The sequence below is a fragment of the Colossoma macropomum genome, unplaced genomic scaffold (genome assembly GCF_904425465.1).
Source record: "Colossoma macropomum unplaced genomic scaffold, Colossoma_macropomum, whole genome shotgun sequence".
Lineage (NCBI taxonomy): Eukaryota > Metazoa > Chordata > Actinopteri > Characiformes > Serrasalmidae > Colossoma > Colossoma macropomum.
The window spans coordinates 46714424-46738464 of record NW_023494789.1 but is presented as its reverse complement, the minus strand read 5'-3'; the positions used below and the strand labels follow the sequence as shown (position 1 = coordinate 46738464).

Genomic DNA, 24041 nt, shown 5'->3' with positions numbered 1-24041 from the left:
ATCACTAAAGATGTGTATTTAAATCAATTACATTTAATTTAATTAGCCGTTTGTCTCCAAATTTTAGTCACCATAGCTCAAGCGGTTTCGGTAAAAATGCATCACCAAAACTTCTTCAAACCTGCACAAGCCACATCCAGATCTTTACTCCACTAGTGCAGCTCCTATTTCATTCTTGCTAAAAAGTTATGTTTGTATTTTTTATTTTTGCACAATTTAAAATACACACAAATAAACAAAGATAACATAATATACAGCGCAGGCAGAGGCAAAAAACCTAATAGGCTTATATAAAGCCTCCACCTAAATAATACTAAAATTTCACAATGCTATAGAAAATACAAAACAATATACAAAACATAATAATGAAATAAACATCAAATGACCTAAATATCGGCATAACGCATTAAATAAAAACATGTGAATGTGTAAGCATATGTGTGTGTGCACAAGGTCATCTGTGAGTGTATATATATGAAATTACTAGTGTATTTGTGTAATGATGAAGATTTATACACCCATATTAACTCCTGAGCGATAGTAAAAATATATAATCACAATAAGTGAAACAATAAAACATAAATGTATAGGCAACAATACATCGAGAAACACGACTACAACACAGATATTAAATGGTCTTTTAAACACTTGTAATATTTTAAAGAAGAACAAATTTTTGCCAGATAGGAAAATATTGATATGACCATTTTCTCATTTCTCTTTATCCTTTAGGCTATGTTTGGTACCGTACCTTTAAGACTGATATATGTAAATGAGCTATGTTTTCATTGGGCGTCCTGTATTCTGCCTCATTCGAAAAACAGGAGTGGGCCGAAACACTCCTTCAGCGTGAGTGGACAGAGCTAAACGGCTGTAGTTGGTTTTTGTGACATCACAAAAACAATGCGCTCAGAATGGGCTGTTTTTGCAGTTTATTTCCGTATGTGGACTGTATGGACTGGACAGTGAAGCGTGTGTTTTTACACAAACAATGTTTACATACCTTATCAAACTGTTCTTTTACAAAAGAGAAGAACGTGTCTTTTCCATAATATGGGCCCTTTAAGGATCAAACAGAAGAAATCATAACTAACAGAGCTAAAACAGATTTGAAAGTTAATAATGCACAAATATGTGCTTTGTATTTTGTTATGTTTTGATGTTGTTTGGCCATTACAGTGCAGCTTTGATAAATCTTGGCCAGCTCATGCAAAGTCCTTTAAAGGGTTACTATAGTGATTAATCCCTGCTTAGACAATGGAGCCTGTGTAATTAACAGCGGCGATAATTCTGTCTATTAAAAAGGATTAAGGACAATACTATGTGTTTTTAGGGGCTGATCTCATGGTTTTGTCTGTACTGTCTGTTTTTTTGGGCTTGAAATTGCTTAAAAACAACAAAATCATTTTAAATTGGTTCGTTTTAATGTTTCAATAGCAACAAATAGTTTATTAAGATAGTTTGAACTAATCCCTTTACTTGTCGGTGCCCACAGAGACTGTGCTAATTAGGGTTAACTAATACGTTATCAATGCAGATGCAGTTTGCAGGTGGTGAAGAGCGATAATTCAGAGCTAATTAATTAATTAATTGAGAGCGCACTCATAGCTTCTATGTATCGATCCATTCAGCTCAATATATTTTTAGTTTAATTAATTTAATGAACCAAGTTTGCATCAGAGGGACATTTCAACCAAGTGCTTGTATTGATTATGCAATCAGCTAAAAGCAATATGAGAAGTGATGAGACAGACTGATAAGACGCATCTGTCAGAACTGATTTCAGCTGAAGCTCTTAAGGGACAGAGTAAGACGTCTTGCAAAACAGGCATTAAATCAACACAGGGGATAATTAAAGCATTGTTGTGGGTTCTTGCAGAGAGAACAATGTGTCCTCACAAACTCAAGTATACACCGGTTTAGTGTTTTTTTCAGCTCCTGTTGTGGGCGTGCGTCATCCTCTCTTATGGGTTTCCTTTCTTATACTCTCATGTTGCTTTAATGAGCACATTCAGCTTTATATTGATGTTCTGAAAGAGCTTCTATAGAGTAGAGTTGTTCCTCTGATGCATGTGGCTCAATTCAGCTCCATTTTCAATTCAAATAGGCCTTTTCACAAGAAATGGAAAATATGTCCCACTATTGCCTTACACTCTCATTGGGGCAGGATCCCTCTTGTCACTGGGGTGGGACCCTCAAGGGTACATCTCAGTACCTTTAGTCAGGGAACATAACTGTACCATAATACACTGAAATGACATTGTCTAAGCTGTACTGACTCCACACACCCCGTCTCGTCTCCAGGCTTTTATTTTATTGTTCTGTTTTAAAACATTTGGTTATGAAAAGGTACAAATGCGAACTTTTCACCTGGAAAAACTTATTTAAGATGCACAATTGGACCTTAAAACCACTGTTGTACCTTTGAGGGAACATTTACAGTGTTTGTACCTTGATGAATGAAAAATGTACCTGCACCGTACCTTTATTTCTAAGAGTGTACAGATGATTATTAACTTTAGAAATACTAGCGCTGGTATCACTTCAGCTCACCATAAGTCCAATAACGTCAGCTTATAAGGCTGCAGAGTGAAAAACAATGGACATGTGAAAATACCTACAACCAAAAAAGCTAGATTAGTTAGCTGAATATGTTCAAACAGCTTGCTAACAAGAAACTAGATGTAGGTAAACAGACACACATACTGGCAATGGGCGTGCTGCGTCATTGGTCACTGTAGACTTCTTCCTCTCCCGAATGCAGACAGCTTTTAAGGGGAACGTGAAAACTGTTCCACTGAAAGCGGCTGGAACAGCACCATCTTTAAAGCACATTACACTGCCTTTAGTGTCAGTGTAATGTTAATCAGCAGCTATTTATTTATATAGCAGTGTTTACAATGGGTGTCACAAAGCAGCATTACAGAAATACAGGTCCAAGCCCCAAATGAGCAAGCAAGGGCCAAGGAAAGAGGAAGAAACCTTGAGAGGAACTGAGATTTCCCACTGGTTGCTAAGGTGTTGCTAGGCCATTGCATGTTATCCTAGGTGGTTGTTAAGGTGTTGCTAGGCCATTGCTATGGTATCCCAGGTAATTTCTTGTCACTAAGGTATACCAGGTGGTTGTTAGGGTGTTGCTAGTTGGTTACTAAGGTATTCCAGGCTATTGTTAGGTGGTTGTTATGGTATTCCAAGTGGTTGCTTGGGTGTTTCTAGGTGATTACTAAGGTATTCCAGGTAGGTACTAGGTGCTATGCTATGATATCTAAAACACCCCTGATAGCAAGAGTATAGTGAGCAACTGTTGGACCGCTGAAGGCAAAGCTGGTGGTCCACTGTAGTTTTGCTTAGCGTTCTCTGGGCGGCCCACCAGTGGTTTAGCAGAATATTAGACAAAACTACACTTATCATCACTCATTTTCCCCTCATAGTCCAATTTCTTTATTTTTCCTACTTTCCTTTCTTTAGTTAAGACTGCAGAGTGAAAAACGATGGACATGTGAAAATACCTACAACCAAAAAAGCTAGATTAGTTAGCTGCTCAGCGTTTTCTGGGAGGCCCACCAGTGGTAAAGCAGAATATCAGACAAAATCCCACTTATCATCACTCATTTTTCACTCACAGTCCAATTTATTTATTTTTTCTACCTAATATTTGTCTTATTTTTTTTTAAATAAAAGTCTCGGTGGATTCAAACTGAGGAGATTAAAAACTAGTTAGAGTTTGTATGCAGGACAGTAATCTAGGTGGTCCGAGGGTGGACCAGCAGTTTCATACAGTCAGCAGGGTGCGGACCTTCTCAAGCCACCGGACCAGTATACGCTCATTATCTGGAACACATTAATAATGCTGCAAAATGAAAAAGCATTTTTGTGCTGTCATCTAGTTTATTCACATTATGCTGGATATTGGGACATAATTAATGAAAGGCATTTATTCAAAAGGACATTAATCTCCAGCACTGATACATAATATTTTACTGCATCTATAGATCCAGCTGACGCAGTTTAACACCACTATCAATCACACCAATGGATCCACAATCCAATTTATCTATACACTAGATCTTTAGTTGGACAAAAATGGACAAGGTCACTCCTAAAATGCCCTCACATTATTACATTAACTGCGCTTAGCTTACAAGACTTTTATAGCCAGAAGTTCTGCCTGGTTCATTTCCAGAGGTCACAGCAGCGTATATGGAGGTGAACTGCTGACCATGCAGCCAATAACAATAACACTCAATGCCATCCCACTTTCAAAAGACACGCTGTCTCTTTTACACCATGATAATGTCAGCGCGTGTCTGTTTCTTTCTCTCAGATGACGGAGGGCCGGCAGTGCCAGGTGCTTCTGCTGGATGACAGACAGCTGGAACTCTTGGTCCAGGTAAGAGTTTAATACCTAAATACAAGCCTTCAGTCATTCGCTGCAGTTGTAGTTAGTGCACAATTTCATATTGTTTGCTGTGTTTAACATATTTGAAAAAGAAGATGTTGAATATAAAATGTGCCATAATTTTTGCACTGGTCTTGCTTTATGTGTGATTTTTTTTCCTGATATGTTAAATTAAGCAAATAAGCAGTAATGGCTCATTAAAATGTGCAGAAGTGTGTTCTGCAGAGGATGTGTTAGCTTATTTTTTCACTTCAAAAAGCAACAAAATATGACACTGTCCAGGGGCGCCCAAACTTTTGCATACAGCTGTATATACCCAGACATACAGCTGTTTAGTGCATAATGTATGTTGCCAAGTAAGAAAAAAAGGGAACAAAGTGTCCATCGTTTGTCACTGAGGTGGTAAGTCATTAGTTCCCTTAGTTAGGGAACATTTTGCTGTTGTTGGAAGAAAACCTTGTATCTCCAAAATGGTAACTTTACAGGAGAAGGAAAAAACCTACTCTACTTTTAATGTAAGTCAATGGAACCAGACTTTTTTCCAAGTCATTTTTGGTCATTTCCTTTAGTTTATTCCTCATGAAATTTCCATACAATGTAAAGGGCAACAGGCATTTTCAAATTATGTCAAAAACTGAAAAACGTCAAAAATGGAGATATGAGGGTTTCTTCCGACGACAGCGATATGGAATATTTGCATATTCTATTGCTGTCATTACTTTTATTTATTTATTAACATTTAATTTGACTCCCTACATCCTGTCCTGACTCCAGGCTTTTTAAAAATGTTTCTATTTAAAAAAAGAAATACGTTTAGGAAAATATGAACATGTACTTTCCCCTGGAAACAACGTAAATGCACCTTTAAGGTGTACGATTTTAGGACAGTGTAATGTCCAAAATGTACATTTATATTTGGACAGTTACCTTAGTGGACAAATGCCTCTTTTTTCTGATGGCATATGTTAATAAGATTTTCCACATTTTAAAAAGTAGTGATGTTCAAAAAGCAGTGATTGGTAACAGGTAAAATATTTGTGTTATTAATAATCATAATATGTAGAGTGGTGGTTTTTACAGCAAATACAGGAGTAAGAATAACATATAATGATATACAGTGCAAAACTTTGAACATCCCTGGTCAAATTACATAAAAAATATAAAATGTGCCATAACTTTTGCACAGTCCACATTTTGTGTTTTCTTCCCCAAATATGATAGAAACACAGCAAATAAACTAAAAGTAATTGTGCGTTAAAACAGCAGTGCTGTTGGAGTTTTTAAACACTGTGTCCACTCTCTGTCCACTCTATTAGACACTCCTACCTTGTCGGTCCACCTTGTAGATAGCTCGATAGCTCATCTGCTGCTGCAGTGGACTATTCTCAGTCCAGGAGTCACACTGAGGTGTTTAAAAACTCCAGCAGCACTGCTGTATCTGATCCACTCAGACCCGCGCAACACACACTAACACACCACCACCACGTCAGTGTTACTGCAGTGCTGAGAATGATCCACCACCCAAATAGTACCTGCTCTGTGAGGGTCCATGGGGGTCCTAACCACTGAAGAACAGGGTAAAAGGGGGCTAACAAAGTATGCAGAGAAACAGATGGACTACAGTCTGTAACTGTAGAACTACAAAGTGCACCTATATAGTAAGTGGAGCTGATAAAATGGACAATGAGCGTAGAAACAAGGTGGTGGTCATAATGTTATGCCTGATCAGTGTATAGACTCTACAATCCTGCAGAGTAAACTGGAATCCTGATAAAGGTACAAAAAAGTGTAGAATAATTAAATGAAGAACAGTACATTAGCTAACTTAATTACAGTGATCCAGCATGTTTGGCAGATGTTAGCCTGAACAAATGTGTTTTAATCTGAATTTTAAAACACTAATTTAGCTTTCTTTCCTAATAGTAAATCTAATTCAGTGCACTGCTAGTGAACGCCCTAACGTTTCTCTTTCCTTCAGCCAAAGCTGTTGTCTCGAGATCTGCTGGACCTGGTCTCTTCCCATTTTAACCTGAAGGAGAAAGAGTATTTTGGAATTTCTTTCACGGATGAGGGGTAAGTGTGTTTATCGCATGTGCTGAGGTTAATTTACTAGAAATGAACACATTCCTGTTGATATTTTATTATCTAACACGTATTATGAGCTGTCATAGAGTTCATACTGAAATAAATAAGCACTAATGTGTTTGGATTAAAGCCTAGATTCATTTATTTATTACACTTATTGTCTCCATGAACTGTTGTCATGACTGTAATTACGTTTTGTGTGTCACAAAACATGTTGACATTAGGACTCAGGGGCAACATTAACATTACAAATGACATGAAGGCAGTTGATTAATGAATTTAATTAACCAATCTGAATAAACGAGCATGTCAGCAAAGTTAATTAGCAATTAGCAAAGCTAAAGAGAAATAAATCAGTGAGCGCAAAGTCGTTGTAGATGATTGAATGTAATGCTCTATGCAGTTTTTGCAGTATAGTGGACTCTTTTCTCTCACTAGCGGTCAGACTAACTGGCTCCAGCTGAACCGAAGAGTCCTGGAGCACGACTTCTCCAAAAAGACTGGACCACTCGAGCTCAAATTCCAAGTCAGGTGAGAGTCCACTACCATTTGGAAAGTATGTAGTCAGTGTTTTCAATAATTTAGAAGCAATTTTATTATAGATAAATGTATAAACTGCATATGTATGTATATATAAATTTACTCCTAACAATGCAATGTGTACATTGCACATTTCATATTTTCATTGTTTCTAGTGTATATTTCATAGATGGATATTTTCTTATATTTTTTTTCTGTGCAATATTGTTTTTTTTATTTAACTGCTGTTTCCGATCCCTTTATTTCACTTCATGTCATATATCCCCCCTATTACCTTAATGCTTCATGTGAGCAGGCAGTTATCCAAGCATTTCACTGCTAGTTTTACTGTGTATGACTATGTATGTGACAAATAAAACTTTAAACTTTAAAAGGATTTTTTATATTGCTTGTCCATGTAGCTAGAGCAAAAAAGCCTGCATTAGATGTGCTCAGAATAATAAATAGAGCCATACAGCATATGTGTATGATTCTGAAATGAGTGAAAAAGCTGTATAACATCAAGAATAAAATTATAGGGCCAAAAACTTGACATAAACATTTTTGTAAATAAAGAATTACAGTATATTACAGTATATTTCAGATAACTGCAGTACATTACTATATTGTTTAAATCTCAATTTGACATGTTCAATAAAAATTCTAAAAATGCTTTTTGGCATTTAGTTTATGAGATTTAAATCCACATTGTTTAACTTTTTGACAGTAGTGTAGATGTACAACCATGCTCTATCACCATGCGGTTCTATCCACTAGAGGGCGCGGTTGTGCCAACATTGAGCGTTAGAGAGAACTGTTTTCTGTAGTTTGCTTGGACAACTGAGAAGATTTACAGACAGTAATCTCTGTATTTTGTTGTACTTAATACTTACATTCAGCATGGTGGTACAGTATATTCCTCAAAGGGGAATTCCACCAATTTTGTAATTTTCTGCATAGTTAAATTTTTTTTTTTAACATGTAAACAGTCATTCAGAGTGTTTTGATGTAAAATTATAAGTTGCAGAAAAATTCAGAACTGAAAGTCAGAACTGTTCACAGTGGTGGTGATAGGAACCAGACGTCTGCAGAGTTTAATGCCTCTTAAGCTCCATCACAGAAAGCTATTACATGAAATGGTTATGAGAACACTGCTTGATGCCAAAACATTGCTTTATAATAATTTAGAGACGGTTTTGGCTTAAAACGTATTTTTGAAATACATTCATAATGGAGAGGCACATGGGGCAAAATAGTCCCTTCCAAAAAACTTAATTTTTCAGATTTTCCACCATTTTACCATCATCATATATGTCCATTGCCTGTTTTGGATAGTAAATAAAATGGCTATGTTTGTGTTGTAGTCATGGTGACCCCTGGTTCCCATCACCACCACTGTAAAGAAAGTCAGTATGTTTCTCTCCAGTAACCATATCAAATCAAACTCTGAATGACTATTGACATCTCAGCAATTGAAATACACAATTATATAGATATTTTGAAAAATCTATATGATTTAATCTGATCAAAACTCTGCCTTATAATATAGAATGACCTTGTGCCCTCTGACAGGTTTTACATCGAGAGTATCACATTTTTGAAAGACACAACAACGGTGGAGCTGTTTTACCGGAACGCAAAGTCTTCTGTCTATGATGTAAGTGCTCATAAATATTCATTTGTTATGAAAATAATGTATTTTTCATTGATTGTCGTTGGTAATTCTTGTTATGACACTTGTGTACTTTCACATTTGAGGCACAAATGGAAGGATTGGGCAGAAAATCTACAGTTTTTCTCTTCAAATGTAGTCATTCGGCCAAGTCATGTAGGTAGCAATTAACAAAAGCTTATGACCACCAAATGCATTGTGGAAACTGCATGACTAGATCATTTGTCTGTACATTTATTTGTTTTTATACAAAACAGTATGTCATACAGTGTCATAAACCACACAAACAAGTCTTTTTGAGCTTACTTAACAACTCCAAGTGGTTTGAGGTAATTGTGTGGTGATATAGGCCTGAAGTAATGCTAATTATTGGCTATTACTTGCTATTACTAATGTAGCTCCAGTCAAAACTAAAGGAGCAGACTTAAGACACCAAGTCTAACTTGGCCGAAGGACAAATTTAGGGCAAGGAGGAAATTATACACGTTAGATTTTTCGCTGAACTATCACTTTAAACATATTTAAGGCTGCAGTACCTCTCACTGTCTTCAGAGCGCAGTAGGCCTGTAGGTCTTTTATCTGATGGGCGTTTACAGGCAGCAGGCGCAGCGTGAAGCTGTTAGGGTCAGTTGGCTGCCGTTCAGCTCCTCCCCACCTTAAGAGCTGTTACTCCACTGACACGGCTACGGAGCTACGCTAACTCCACATCAGGCATCTGCCAGTAGAAAGCATTTACTCCAGATTTGCTCTAAGACCTTCAGTAATTTTAAACTTCATTCGGCTGCTTGTTCTACTGCCAGCAGCCTCATTGTTTCTGGCTGCACAATGCCAGCATTCAGGCGCCTGTACAAAGTATCTACTGATTCTGTAATCCTCTAGAAATATCACTTGACTCACTGGATTTTGGTATTGCAAAGTGTGCCAGTGTAATGGGGGGGGGGGTCAGTGGGGGGGCGTAAATTGAATAAAAGGTGTCCACTGGTCTGAGACCAGCGACAGACAGTGGAGGTCTGTCTGCTGGACTATATAACAATATTGGACTGGGTTTGTGTTAATGAAGAGGAGGGCAATGCCAAGAACGCAAGGCCAGCAGCCCAGTCTCAAGTCTCTCTCTCTCTCACTCACTCTCTCTCTCTCTCTCTCTCTCTCTCTCTCTCTCTCACTCACTCACTCTTTTTCTCCATACACAAACAGTTTGTTTTCCTATTATCTCGGTGTATTTCCATTGCACTGCTGTAGCTAAACAACGCTATGCTACAATACTCTTACTGCACAATATGGCCAGAGTACCTTTTTAGAGATGTATTGCTATGCTAATATTGTGATAAAAGTTAAACGATATATTATCCAGCCTTATTATGTTCTTTGTTTTTATGAACATGTAGACAGTTTACAAAAAATTACGCATATCAGCGGGTCGCTGGTTATAGTCTTGCTAGAGAAAGTTTATTTAGTTTACCACTTAGTGCCTGCCATCATGTAAATACAACAAATCTGTCTTATATACTATGTAAATATGCAAACAGATATACTTTTATTTCTACTTATACTATAACTTATGTCTATTTTGATTTCTATTTTGAATTTTCTGCTCAGTAAATATAAGTTTATGTGCAATGATATGTCTTGCTACTGAAACACTGCAATCCATCCATCCATCCATCCATCCATCCAGAGTTGGAGTTCTAGAACTAATCAACCATCAGTACCTGACCTCACTAATGCTCGATCAAATCCTCACAGCAATGTTCAACATCTAGTGTAAAGCCTTCCCAGAAGAGTAGAGGCCGTTACTGCAGCAAAGTGGGCCCAACTCCCTATTAAAGGGCCCATATTCTACATTTTTCTTGTGCATTATTGACGTCCATGTATGTTTGTGTTGTTTAGACTGAAAACAAGTCATAATTCATTTGTACATGACCACTTTCCAACCTTCTCATAGACTTAAAGAGGCTGTTACTGTGCCTTTAAGACTGACATATGTAAATGGCTTCGGTTTTTATTGGCTGCCCTGTATTTTTCCCTCATTTAAAAAGCAATCCAGGCTGAAACACTCCTTATGACTTCAGCACGAATGAGTGGGGTGCATAGGGCTGTACCCTGAAAATTTGAATAAGTGTAAACGAGGTTGTTTTTGTGATGTCCTAAAAACAGAATTAAAAAGGGGCTGGTTTTGCAGCTTATTTTCTATATATACTCTGTATATGAACTTTAACTTTACAGCAAACTCTTTTATTTAAAATAAGCAACGAAACATAGTTTTTCCATGATATGGGCCCTTTAATACCATTGAGTTCAAACGAAACGCCGGATGAGCAGGTGTCTGAAAACTTTTGCACGTTAACGAGAGGGGTTACACGAAAGATGTAGACTTCTAGCCTAAAATTAAACATTTTGCAGTGTTAAAAACAAACAAAAGTTAATTAAACCAACCTAAAGGCTGTAATTCTTTTCAGGAGAGTTTGCTTCAGTTCACTTGACGCCACTCGAAGTAAACGCTGAACCTGCTTGTAGGCTGTACCATGTAATTTGGGGGTTACGACCAACAGATTTCTGAAGGAGGAAACGCGATCATGTTTGTATTTAATATGGTGTATTATGGTGTAGAGTGTCAAGGTGTACTGATCGTTTTGCTGAAGCTTAGACATGCGGTAAGTATAAATTAATTCACCAGTTTTAATTATTAGAGTCCGTTGATGCTCCCCCCGCCTTTGTGTGAATGGTTTCTCCCTCGCAGGAACCTGTGAGGACTCTGGGGGAGAGAGTAGTTTGAGCTAACCGAGTCCGCTTGCGGACTTAACGGTAGTTTTTATTGACTTTTCTCGCATTTGCTGTTTTCCCACAGGGGACAATTGAATTGGAGAGCGAAAATGTGTTTAAATTAGCCGCATACGCGCTGCAGGTGAGTGAAATTTTGAGCTTTGTGGACTTTGACAAGCTGTAATGTGAGCGAACACGCTGCATGTAGTCTCTGCAGTTTCCGCCTGTTTGAATCAGAGCTGATTCAATAGAGGCTCCCCAGCCTTACTGTGAGTTTGTTGAGGGAATAAGTGTTTTTTAGTAATGACTTAATAAGTCATTACTTTGAGATTCTAAGTCATTTGAGATGCTTTCTCATTATTTTGAGACGAACATGATGAGTTTCCCAAAATCTAAAAAATATTGACTTAGTGCATTAAAATAATGACTTCTCATTATTTTGAGATGCTCTTTGATGCACTATTTCATTGTTTTTAGATGCTAAGTCATTACTTTGATGTACCAAGTCATTATTTTGAGATGCCAAGTCATTATTTCAAAGTATTAGCATCTCAAAATAATGAAACTTTCTCAAAAATGAAAAGTAATGACAGAAACAGTGACTTATTACATTGAAACAATGACTTCTCGTTATTTTGAGATGCTCTTTTATGTAACATCTCATTATTTTGAGATGCTAAATCATTACTTTCATGTGCTTAGTCATTATTTTGAGAATACCATTTATTTGAAATGTTAAGTCATATTATCTCAAAATAAAGACTTAAAATAATGGCCTATAAAATAAATACCTAATTTTTTTAAATAATGAAAAAAAATTAGGTGCTAATGTTTTTTTTAGAGGTGGTGGGAATTGGCTTCCATAGTTTTTCTCTCTTTTCTTGATGTTGAAATAATTTATGAGCTCTAGATTTGCCTCACTCTGCTCTATGTGTCTTTACAAACATCATTCAAACCAAAGTTCAGCCGACAGGGCTGGGTTTTGTGAGAACACGCTCGTTGAGTCTACAGAGATCCTATGTAAAGTTTACACTGTGCGACTGCATGTGCACTCACTCATGAGACTTAAGCTTCTTAAGGCATGTTGCCTACACAAGTCCATTTATAAAGAGAAGCAGTGCGGTCAGGACATGTGGCTACTTTGCACTTTGCACATGATGTGCACTGTCCCTAACAGTTGTGCTTTTTTCCTTTCAGGAGGCAAAGGGAGACTACACAAGGTAAAGACCTGAGATTGACACTCTTATTTATGACCAGAGTCATTGTAATTGTATGTCGGGGTGCTAATGACTGAGGTCTGTGGCAGTGTGAATGTCCACGAATGAGTGAAGGAAAATATCTCTAGTCTGAGTCATCGGTGGGCTGTCATCACTTCTCTGTTAAGGGGGCAAAGGCTGTTGGTGTTATATTCTAAAGACTGGCAGTGTAGAAGTAGCTGGGCTGCACTTAAAGGGGAACTACACTGATATTTTAAAATTTCTGCATAATCAATCGGAAACAATGTCATTCACAGTGGTTTGAAGCGAAATGGTTAATTGTAGAGACGCTTACCGACTTGGATGTTCTTTACAGTGGTGGAGTGACGGGAAGCAGACCAGGGGTCACAATCTCTGCAATGCAAATACAGCCATTTTGTTTACGACCTAAACGACCTGTGAACCTACACGTGTCTTGCAAGTTTTTTATATGTATTGTTAATGATGTTTAAATGGTAGGAATCTGAAAAAGCCTGACAATGACCTGCATGTACTGCTCTGTCAAAAATAACTTTTAAAAAATATATTTTAAGTCAAAATTTTCTCAGAACTACCATAAAACAGTGTATCCAACATCAGGCAGTGTATTCATAACCAGTTCACCTAATTACTTTCTGTAATGTAGCTTTTAAAGGCTTTGGACGTTTGGTTCCTATCACCACCATTGTAAACAATTCTGACTCAGTACACTTCTCTAGAATGGAGTATTTCACATCAAACCATTCTGAATGACTTTGCTGATATTTCATGCATTGAATTTTGAAGAAGTGTTGAAGAATCACTGGAATTTCCCCTTTAATATTAAAGAATTCATGATTAATTGAATTATAATTTCAGAAAGTAGACTTTGAGATGAGATGTGATGACGTGTGATGCCACGTCTGGTACTGCTTTATACAGCTGTGTTGAAAAATGTTTGTGCTGCAAAACATTGTCAATAAGCTCTTGGCAATACTCAAATCAATATGGTGATGGATTTATCAGTAGGTCTAAATGTGCTTTTAACAGTGTGATATTTAAAATGAATGCGCTCATGGCAAACCTGAGCTTGAGGGGAGAAAAAAAATCCACTGCAAAGGCAACATTTCAATAAAATACTCTAGCAGCACCACAACCCATAAAACTTACTGACTCGCCTGATGCTGTGCTATATCGTATCGTGACTCTCATGCGGTTGCTGACCAGCCTGCTGCTTTATAAAGACTTTATATGATTTTTAATGGTAAAATTTGACCCCTGACTTCTTCAAAAAGTCAAACAGAAGGTTTATGTTAACCTGAATATGACAGTGCATTTATGTTAATTGCGAATGAAGTCTGTACGCAAAGTGTGTCTATTAATTTAGTTTGCAGTCGTATGCAAACGGTTGGACGTCCCTGTCATATGACATGTTTTGCTGATTTTCTATGTGAAGATAAGTTACACATCCTCTACAGAGACACACTTCTGCACATTTTAATGCACAATTACTGTTTATTTGCTGAATTCAACATATTGGAAACAATAAAGCATAAAATGTGGCCTGTGCAAAAGTTATGGCACATTTTGTGTTGTGTATTTTACTTTTTTCCAATATGTTAAACTTAGAAACTGTGAAAAATACCATAGTTTTAAGGGTGTTGTCGCTAGAGGATGTGCTAACGGATTTTCACCTAGAAAATCGTCAGATTTTTGTAAGTGCCTAAGTGTTAGAACCCAACTGATATATCAGCTGATATGAACAACCTGAGATTTTATTGGTCTTGCAAAAACATTGCAGATACAGCGCTGATAGTTAGCTACATTTGTAGCTGCATAATTGCCAGAGAAGCTTTTTTTTAATGAATGGCTAATTTAAAATATGTAAAATGAGAGGTAATCAACAGAAGCCAAAAGCCGTAGCTCCAGTGCTACTTATGTTTGTTATTTAAGACTGTAATTCTGCTGTTTATTAGCGTTTTAGGTGTTTGACAATTACAGCTCACAATTGTATTTGTCAATAAAGCACTGTTTAACTAAAACTATTGGAAAATAACATTCAAATCTGAAATTAAAATATAAATTATCTGTTGGTAGAATTTTCAGCCCTTTAAAAACAGCATCGTCCACGAAATGCTTATACTGGTCTGGCCCTGATAAGTCTAAACGCTGTGAATATTTGTCTATCGAAAACTGATTATTAACTTCATAGGAAGAGATTCATTTTGGATTTGCTGTGTGGGAGTTAACAGTTTAAAGTTAATGTTTACATGATTTTTTTTGTTCAGCACTAGTTGATCATTTTCTAACTTGTACTAGGTGATGCTGTAAGCTGGCAAAGGCAACCCAAACTAATCTCATTCCAAAGTCTTTGGCTTGGGTTCCCTACTGTAAGGTTTCCTTTCACAGCAGTCTGACCTTAACTTACAGCTACATACATTAATGCATCAAATAACAAAGCTGTATAAAAGTCTTGTAGTGTGATGTCATCAGCGAATGTTAATGCAGAGTTTATGGGTGGTTATGGGAGGAAAAATGTCCATTTCTGTTACCTGTAATCATTTTACAGTGTGTCTTTTGTTATTACTCTGTTTAAACTTGCATATTTACTGGCTGCTTAAAGATTTCTTAGGCATTAAATAATAAATAAGGTGGCCTGTTTTAAGGTGGACTGGCAGTGCGTCATCGTATAGTGAAGCCAGCGGTAATCTGTAAACATTACAGCAGTAAAGTGGATGAGCGGGTAGTCTGAGGCTAAACCCGTTTGTTTGCCTCTGTCCCACCAATGGCCCCATGATGCATTATTTGAACACAAAGCTCTGCACGGCTCGGCGTCATGTGGAGTGAAAGCAGAGACGTGTGTGTGCTCAGTGCTGCGATTGGATCGTTTTTACTCTTGAAAAACGCTTTGCAACAACTGCTTTGCCTTCTCGTAAATTAGATGAAGGAGATGTACAAGAAGGACTGGAAAGAAATGGCTGTTCCAAAAATACGACTGATGTTCAGTGATCATTTTCTTTTGTTCAGTGCTAACAGACCTTTAAGTCAACTTTAATATAACCTTATTTTTTCATGTACCTTTTGAAAATAGTTCAGCATAGTTCATCATATTTCATTCAAGACATCATTTTTATTGTTTAAAGAAACAGTTTAGCAAAAATCTAATTTAAAAAAAAAAATGTTGCTCCTTTAGTTTAGCTCTGGACCTACGAGGCTAAAACACTGGAAGTCAGTAGTCACCCAAATCTTTTCCATAAATACAACTTCATTCTCTGCTGACTTAAACTGCATCCAGTTCTTTGCACTAACACACCACCACCACGTCAGTGTTACTGCAGTGCTGAGAATGATCCACCACCCAAATAGTACCTGCTCTGTGAGGGTCCATGGGGGTCCTGACCACTGAAGAACAGGGTAAAAGGGGGCTAACAAAGTATGCAGAGAAACAGATGGACTACAGTCTGTAACTGTAGAACTACAAAGTGCACCTATATAGTAAGTGGAGCTGATAAAATGGACAGTGAGCGTAGAAACAAGGAGGTGGTCATAATGTTATGCCTGATCGGTGTATACACACACACACACACACACAAACACACACTAGCAACCACCTTGGATGCCAGAAGAACCCTTTGCATCATTAAAGGGTTCTTTGCAGTGGGAAATGGTTCTTTAGATTGATGGAAGATGTGCTGTAGATGGTTCTGTATAGGACTTTTTGAAAATAGTTCTCTATAGCACCCAAAAGGGTTCTTCTATTGTTATGATGTCATGCTTATAACAATAGACGAATCCTTTTGCGTGTTCTATAGAATCTTTTTCAAAAAGGTTCTATATAGAACCATCTACAGCACATTAATGCTCATTTTCCATTACTCTGAAGAACCCTTTCATGATGCGAGAAATCCTTAAATCACGCAATTAGCGTTGACCTAGCAGCACCTGAGCAACCACCACAATGCCATAGCAACAGTCTGCTAACACCTTAGCAACCACCTGCGGTCACACAGCAAGAGCCTACCAACACTTTAGCGACGCCCTAGCATGTCATAGTTAAGTTAAGTTCAGTTAAGACAACTTGAGATTCGTTTACATTTATTTTTTAGGCCTTATCTTATTAGCGATGGTAGCGCTTGTAGGTGAAGTGTTCCTTTTAGAGAACATGTTCCATACTTTGAAACAGAACAGTAGAACAGAGTGTCAGTACATCTTATGACCAGACTCGATTCATTAAACCTGAAGACATTTTGTTCTGCTTTTAGGGGCCAGCAGGATTACTTTCAGAATGCCTTGCATGCACAGTCAGTTTCTGCCTGGAGTGCTCTGTGTCACGCAAGTTGATTTCCTGCTCGTGTAGTCTTCGTCCTTTCAGCAGGAGCAATAAAACAGAGCTGCCAAGTAGTTCCAGGACAGAATATGAAAACTGAAAGCATATATTCTCAGGGCCACTAGGCTTAGGATGAAGCCCTGTCCTGTCCGCCTTCCAACAGCTTGTATTTTACCCGTACGCCTCGAGGCCCCCAAATCCTCTCCATAAAGAAGGAGCTGTAGCAGAGCAGCATGGCAGGAGATTAGGGCAGTAGGAGTGGAGGAGGACCCCCACCTCCCTTCAGCTGCCCCCATCCACCCTGCGCTCCTCCATCTTTAAGCCTGGGTGGATATGAAGCATGAGGGAGTAGAGATATCGCTCCTTGGCGGACAAACAGGCGTCGGGCTGGTTAGTGATGTCATCAGCGATGCGTCTGCCTTTAAAAAGCAGGAGGAACCTCTAATTTGAGCTGGAACTTCTTGTGTGGGAGAAAACCTCAATCTGAATGCAGAAGCTCACAATTTCAGGCATCATTGGTGGTGAAGAACCTCTGCTCTGTGTGTAAGACTGCTTTTATGGGGTGTTTCTTTATCCTGACCTTTGAGGTGTCCAATGTTTTATTTAAGCAATAGAACACGAGAGGGAGTGTGTTGTCGCAAAATAGCATCACGACTGTGATTTGATCATCAGAGCCGTGCTGTTATTCGTGATAACGCACAACCTTGTTTTCTATTGCTTTTATACAACAGTTAAATAAATAAAGTAAAAAATTAATAAACTGGGCCGTGAACGCGGCGTTTAGTATGTTTTAATGTTCGCAGTTCCTTCCGCCAAATTATAGTTCCTTAACAAGCAACTTGTTGCCTGTCAGAGTAACGAGCTCAGCTCACTCGCTGCACAGTCTGCTGTAGGCCTCACCTTCTGAAGTACGGACTGAGCCATAAAACTGCCGCAATATCAAGTTTAGCTCAGTTTTGTCACTTTTTGCCAGATCAGTATTAATGTTGTTTTGTTCCAGCCAGTCTGTAAAGCATCTTACAGCCCATTTAGTTTGGCGAATGGTGTTGGGTTCATTTCTGGCTGATTCCAGGTTGTTTAGCTGTTCTTCTGTCTCAGCTGCCGACTGAAAAGCTGCTCAGTGGTGATGACAGTTTGGGAATTTAGTGTAGTCTCATCTTCAGAGTCTGACCAAATCAGCTGTCGGTCAAATGTGATCTTAAAAGTGTCCATTTTCTGTTTGTGGCAAAGTAAGAAGTAAAAACGTTGAAATGTTTTGAGCTTAAAGGATTCTTTGCATCGGGAAAGGGTTCTTCAGATTGATGGAGAATGTGCTATATATGGTTCTGTATAGAGCCTTTTTGAAAAGGATTCTGTATAGCACTTAAAGGGTTCTATTGTTACAGGCTTGATATCGTAACAATGGAAGAACCCATTTTGGTGCTATATAGAACCCTCTACAGCACATTATGAAGAACTCTTTCATGATGCAAAGAACTCTAATCATGCAAAGGGTTCTTTAAGTGTTCATGGTTCTCTGCAGAACCATTTTCTTTACTTAAGAACCTCTGAAGAACCATCTTTTTTAAGTGTGTAGGTTATACTTCGGCGATGCACTCGGATATAAGAACAGTTGCTAAAGTATATTTTGCTCGTTTAAAAAAAATTGTGACTTTGGCTGCTACTTGAGTGCTGCTCACGTTGGGGTGCAGGTAGAGTGAGAGAGAGTGAAGGTAAAAGCAGGAGTGAGCAGGAAGAGCATAAAGTCAGCATATTTACAGTTAATCCCAGCTGAATTTGCTATCTTAGTTCGAAAGAATGTCTAGTTGCAGTTACATTAGAGTTTAATCACATATTTGCTTAACAAATGAGTATTGAGAAATATTTAAACGTGAAGCTGCACGAGGAGGAGAGACCCGTAGCTCAGGTGTCCCGATGTGTGCAAATTCACAGAGAAGCACTTTGCAGTCATTAAGTGAGCTTAAACCTCACTGAGATACAGTCAGAAGAAACGTCTATATAGAGAAGTGCGTTTTGAACATTTCATGTTCGTGTATTCATGTAAAACACGTTAGTTGGATCCAGCTCATGTGTTTAACTCCCTTTACCAGTGATTATGGTTTCTGCTGTTAGTCATAAACTCCTCAGTTCTCTGTTCTTCTCCAGCAGAGCTGTAGTGTGACTTAAGGCCTCAGCATAGTTCTTGTGGAGACGACGTTCGCCTGGCTTCAGCAAACAATATGATGTAATTGTGGAGAAAACAAACAACAGCAGACGTCACGCGGAGGCTTCATTCGCTGTGTCGCGCACATGGCAGCTGGGCGATCTCCGTAGATGAAGCCGCTATGTGACAAAGCCTCTGATTGGTCGGTAAAAAAGAGGCATGCCATTAATCAAAGATGGAGAGGGGGTTCAGTCCCTGATTGGCATCTGGCAGCAGGAAGTGGCAGCTCCGCCGTCCGGAAATGGCACGGAAAACCTTGCTGCAAGGATGGACGACTTTGAGGAGCTTCGGCTTTGACAGACACACTAATATTTATGATATTTAAATGATATAAGGTTATCTTATGTTTAGGTTCACAAGAGGAGGAGGCTGAAGTTGGCTTGCTATTCACCAGCTTCTTGTTTGAATTTTCGCGTTCCACCTTAAATGGTAGCAGTATTCTGAACTCAAACTTAGTCATAGTTAGAACTGTGAAAATCATTTTCCAGCAGTGAAACTAATCATAAAAAATGACGTAGCGTCACATGGAGCATCTGCAACAGGCAACACCAAACCGCAGAAAGTATGCAAGCTTGTAAGTTCGCGAAGGCGCTTTCGGCTTCGCACAACCCTCGAGAATTTTGTTACGCAAGAAGTCTGCTGTGGCCTTTACTGGAGCAAAAAGACTCAGAAACGGATCCAGATCATCACCTTTTACAGTACTAATAAAGATGCTAGGTTAAAACTGAGGCAGGCAGCAGATCAGACCATTTTGTTTTTATACATTTACATGCCGCAGAGGACAAATACATCACTGGCACTTAAAGAAGACATAAATTAAGCCTATAAATAAAGAATTCTTAGTGTTATTAATATTTTGTCACTGTCGAGACAAAACCTCATGTCTCCAGAAAGTTAACTTTAAAGGAGAAGGGAAAATTACTTGTTTACTTTGAATGGGAGTTAATGGAACCAGACCTTTCCAGGTAATTTGAGCATCTCAGTTGGTCCATTCATCATAAAAATTTAACACAATGTAAAGAGCAGATGACACTTTCAAATTTTGTCAAAAAAATGACAATGATGACAAAAATGGAGATACAAAGTTTTGTCCTGACAGCAGCAATTTGTATGTTACTGAAATACTTGCATATTCTTTTAAATGAAAAAAAAAAGTGTATTAAAATAGCCAAGTGCAATCACTGTTGTCAAAGTTATGATGAATTTTGTTCTTGCTTCACGCTTTAGAATCAGTGTCTCCACCCACGCACGTAAAGTACATTTCAAATCCGTGGGAAACACTGATTCATCATCTATATTGAACAAAAAGAAAGTTTTCTTTTGATATCATTTTATTGCCCAAGTTTGACTGTCATGTATCAGAGTTTCCTCACTGATTTGATGTGAAACACATAATCTGTGCCTCACACTTCACTTACATGCCGAGTTCTGGCATTGCTCTGCTCCTCGAAGATTGAGTCAGGTGGCCTCTAACTGTTTAGCCAAGCACATCATAATATAATGACCTCTCTCTTTCCCTTTGGTGTGTGGGGTGGGGGGTGGGGGAGTGGTTCGGTCTTCAGTGAAATAGCTGACACATTACTGTTCCTCCTCTGCATGTTGCCTTGGCTGGGTGGAGACTTGGCCCCCCGCAGCGAGCCGTTTGATACTACAGACAGAGTAATGAATTCCAGATTGCTGACTGGGCGCTGTGGTCAGAGTGCCGCAGCATACTGTACATTACCACATCGTCAACCCGCCTAGATCCGCAGCCAGATTTATGCTACTAAACATCAACCATGAATCGCTGAACTGTTAAAACTACTGGCTTGTGCAGAGAACAGTGCCTCTGAATGCAGCAGTGCCCAGTCAAGCTTAGTAGCAGTGACCAGTAGGGTTGAAGTTTTGCCTGCAGTTCCTTTACACTGCAGTTCACTGACTGAGTTTTCTGTTGGTTGTTTTTAGGAGTGTTTCGGGAGGGAATGCTTTACCCAGAAAAAGGCTGGTCATGATCATGAAACTTTAGCTGACGATTAAATTGCAATTAATAATTTCTTACTTTGTTGTAGTGCAGCTATTAAAGAGCAAGCCTAAAATGGTCTAATTATTAGCTATCTTGCTTGATTTAGTGTTAACAAACATATTAAGAAACAAATAAACACGATTCACTGCTGCCCTCTAAAGGCATTATTAACAAACATCAAATAAACCAGCGTTACTCACCGCTGCCCTCTAAAGGCGTAATTCACATCCATCAAATAAACCAGCGTTACTCACCGCTGCCCTCTAAAGGCGTTATTCACAAACATCAAATAAACAAACGTTACTCACTGCTGCCCTCTAAAGGCGTTATTCACAAACATCAAATAAACAAATGTTACTCACTGCTGCCCTCTAAAGGCGTTATTAACAAACATCAAATAAACCAGCGTTACTCAGTGCCGCCCTCTAAAGGCATTATTAACAAACATCAAATAAACCAGCGTTACTCACCGCCGCCCTCTAAAGGTGTTATTCACAAACATCAAATAAACAAACGTTACTCACTGCTGCCCTCTAAAGGCGTTATTCACATCCATCAAATAAACCAATGTTACTAACTGCCGCCCTCTAAAGGCGTTATTAACAAATAAACACGCATTACTTGCCATCGTCTTCTAAAGATGTTTACTCATCAGTCAGATGTTAGAACATTTGTTTTTGCAAGACACATGATGTCTCAATGAATGTATTTTTTTATTTGTTTGTTTATGTACATGTATTTGCTTCAACCCAACCGATGAACAGTTTACATTGTTTGTTGTTACAAATGAATGATCAGCTCAGATAATCCTGATGATGTAACTATATAATAATCATGACAGGATCTTTTGTTAAACAGTTTGTGTTAACTAGTCTCCTATAGCCTTCAGTGTTGCTGCCAATGTGTCTAACAAGGACGTATTCCTTTAAATACTTTGGCAGTAATGCACACTTGCATTGGCACAACAGCCTCATCAGCCATGCTGAAGTCGTGACCGTAGGCAGGCAGGTCACTAGCCAGAAGATGCGAAAGCCTGCTTAACTTTCAGCCTATCAGGTCTATCCGCCCTTTCTAGGGTGGATAGACCTAATAGTGTAAATATGTTTAAAGCACGAGACGTTCCTTTGCTGAATGCTGCGGGCCTGTAGGAGAATGTGTGGGTTGTGTCTCTACCTCTCAACTCGGTGGAGCCTGCCAGATCTCTTGAATGGCTTTTGTTTTAGTTTAGCAGCGCAGGGCTCAGCCAAGCAGCACTTCTCTTTGTTGCTTTATAATTGAAAGGCACTTTGCTCTGCCTGTGTGTTTTGAGTGACTCACAGGTAGCTTTATCTTCCATCTTGACATTGATATACAGCATGTTCTCCCCACCAAGATAAATGCTATTACCATTAATACCAGATTGCCACAAGCTTTAGCTTTAATCTAAAGCGATACAGGACGTGTGTGGAAAAAATAAGCTGTACAAAGCCAAATTTAGATAATGAACGTCTGTGGCTCTGAACAGTCCAGCCATATATAGAGTCTCAGTGAATCCTTGTGAAAGGCTCAGTGGAAGATTATGTGAGGTTTATTTTAAAATGTAGACAATGGTATAGAGCAGGAGGTATGCAGAGACTAACAGGACAAAACATGGTTAACCTCAGAAGGTTTTATCGTTATCTACAGAGATTTGGCAAGACCGAAGGGAAGATAAAACCCACTGGTGTCTGCAAACCCGATGGTGTCAACAAAACCCTCTGAGGAAAAAATATCCATAACATCCATTTCTGCTGGTCGTTATCAGTGTTAGACTGTCAGACCAGCTGAGTTTTTTGTTTTTCCCCCAATTCACCATTTTTCAAAGCACATTTTTGTTACTGAATGCATATTTTTACTTTGTTTTATCAAAAGTATGTCTGATAATTCACTTTTAAATAAGTTAATAAGGCATTAATGCAATACAGTGTAAACGCCACAATTTTAAATGCTGTATTTTCCTTCAAAACATCTGCAGTAGTTTCAGGAGTATGTTTGTATGATAGTATCTCATTCAAATACAGCTTTTAAATGATTTTAAGGCGAAACCTTAAGCAGACTACTCTGGACAGTGCTTGCGAGAGACCTATGGATAAATCAATCAGTAGCAAAGTAACAAAAGCAACAGCCAAGTGGAGCTCCAGTTCCCCTCGAGAGCCTCCACTGTAACAGGAATTCACAAGCGGTATGAACAACAGCGAGAGGCTACTATCAGGGAGGAGCTGAACCGTTAACTGTATATATGGTATATATGATATGTAAATCACTCTGGTTAATCAAAATAGCAAGTCATTTTATAGGAACTGGGCCATTTAGTGAGCTCTGCACTGACCTTGTCTTAAATAAGCTTCAATGTATTATTAAAGTTTCTCCTTTATATCAGAACTTTAACAACCAGGTTCAAACAGTCTTTTCCAACCTGCTGCTATGAATGTATTACAGTCAAATGGAATTTGGTTTGAAGCTTGAGTTGCTTGGCTGCACCTTTGTGGTTAAAGGTGTTGCTTTTTGTGGTAATTTTATTGTTTTTATTACATTTTTGTGTGGTTGTGTATATATTTTTGCACCATTGACCAACTGCATTTCCTGTATGGGTAATAAAAAAAACTCTATGGTGCTCACGTAATTTTCATGTTCTGGTTCATGTTCATCTTTCTTACTTAGTGTAGTTGATCGTAATTAACGCTTGTGTGGTGTTGGGGTCTGTGGGACCATTTTCAGTGTTTACCGAAAGAAAAAATGATGTGATTGATTATTATTTCAACCTCAGATTCTTGGCCTTTGCTCATTTTCTGTGAAGAACATATAAAATACCACAATTTTCAGTGTCTTCACTCTGTTCACC

General features: G+C 38.4%; 1 protein-coding gene across 4 annotated transcripts in view; it reads left to right on the top strand.

Annotated features, from left to right (window-relative positions):
* The window catches only part of frmd4ba (FERM domain containing 4Ba), a 102332-nt gene that overhangs the window by 43819 nt on the left and 34472 nt on the right, over positions 1-24041 (top strand). For all 4 annotated transcript variants that reach the window (XM_036571527.1, XM_036571528.1, XM_036571529.1 and 1 more), the window contains exons 2-7: positions 4325-4390; positions 6378-6472; positions 6923-7015; positions 8576-8660; positions 11521-11577; positions 12633-12655. In XM_036571527.1, coding sequence (XP_036427420.1) covers positions 4325-4390; positions 6378-6472; positions 6923-7015; positions 8576-8660; positions 11521-11577; positions 12633-12655 — 419 coding nt within the window. The remainder of the gene's footprint in view (positions 1-4324; positions 4391-6377; positions 6473-6922; positions 7016-8575; positions 8661-11520; positions 11578-12632; positions 12656-24041) is intronic.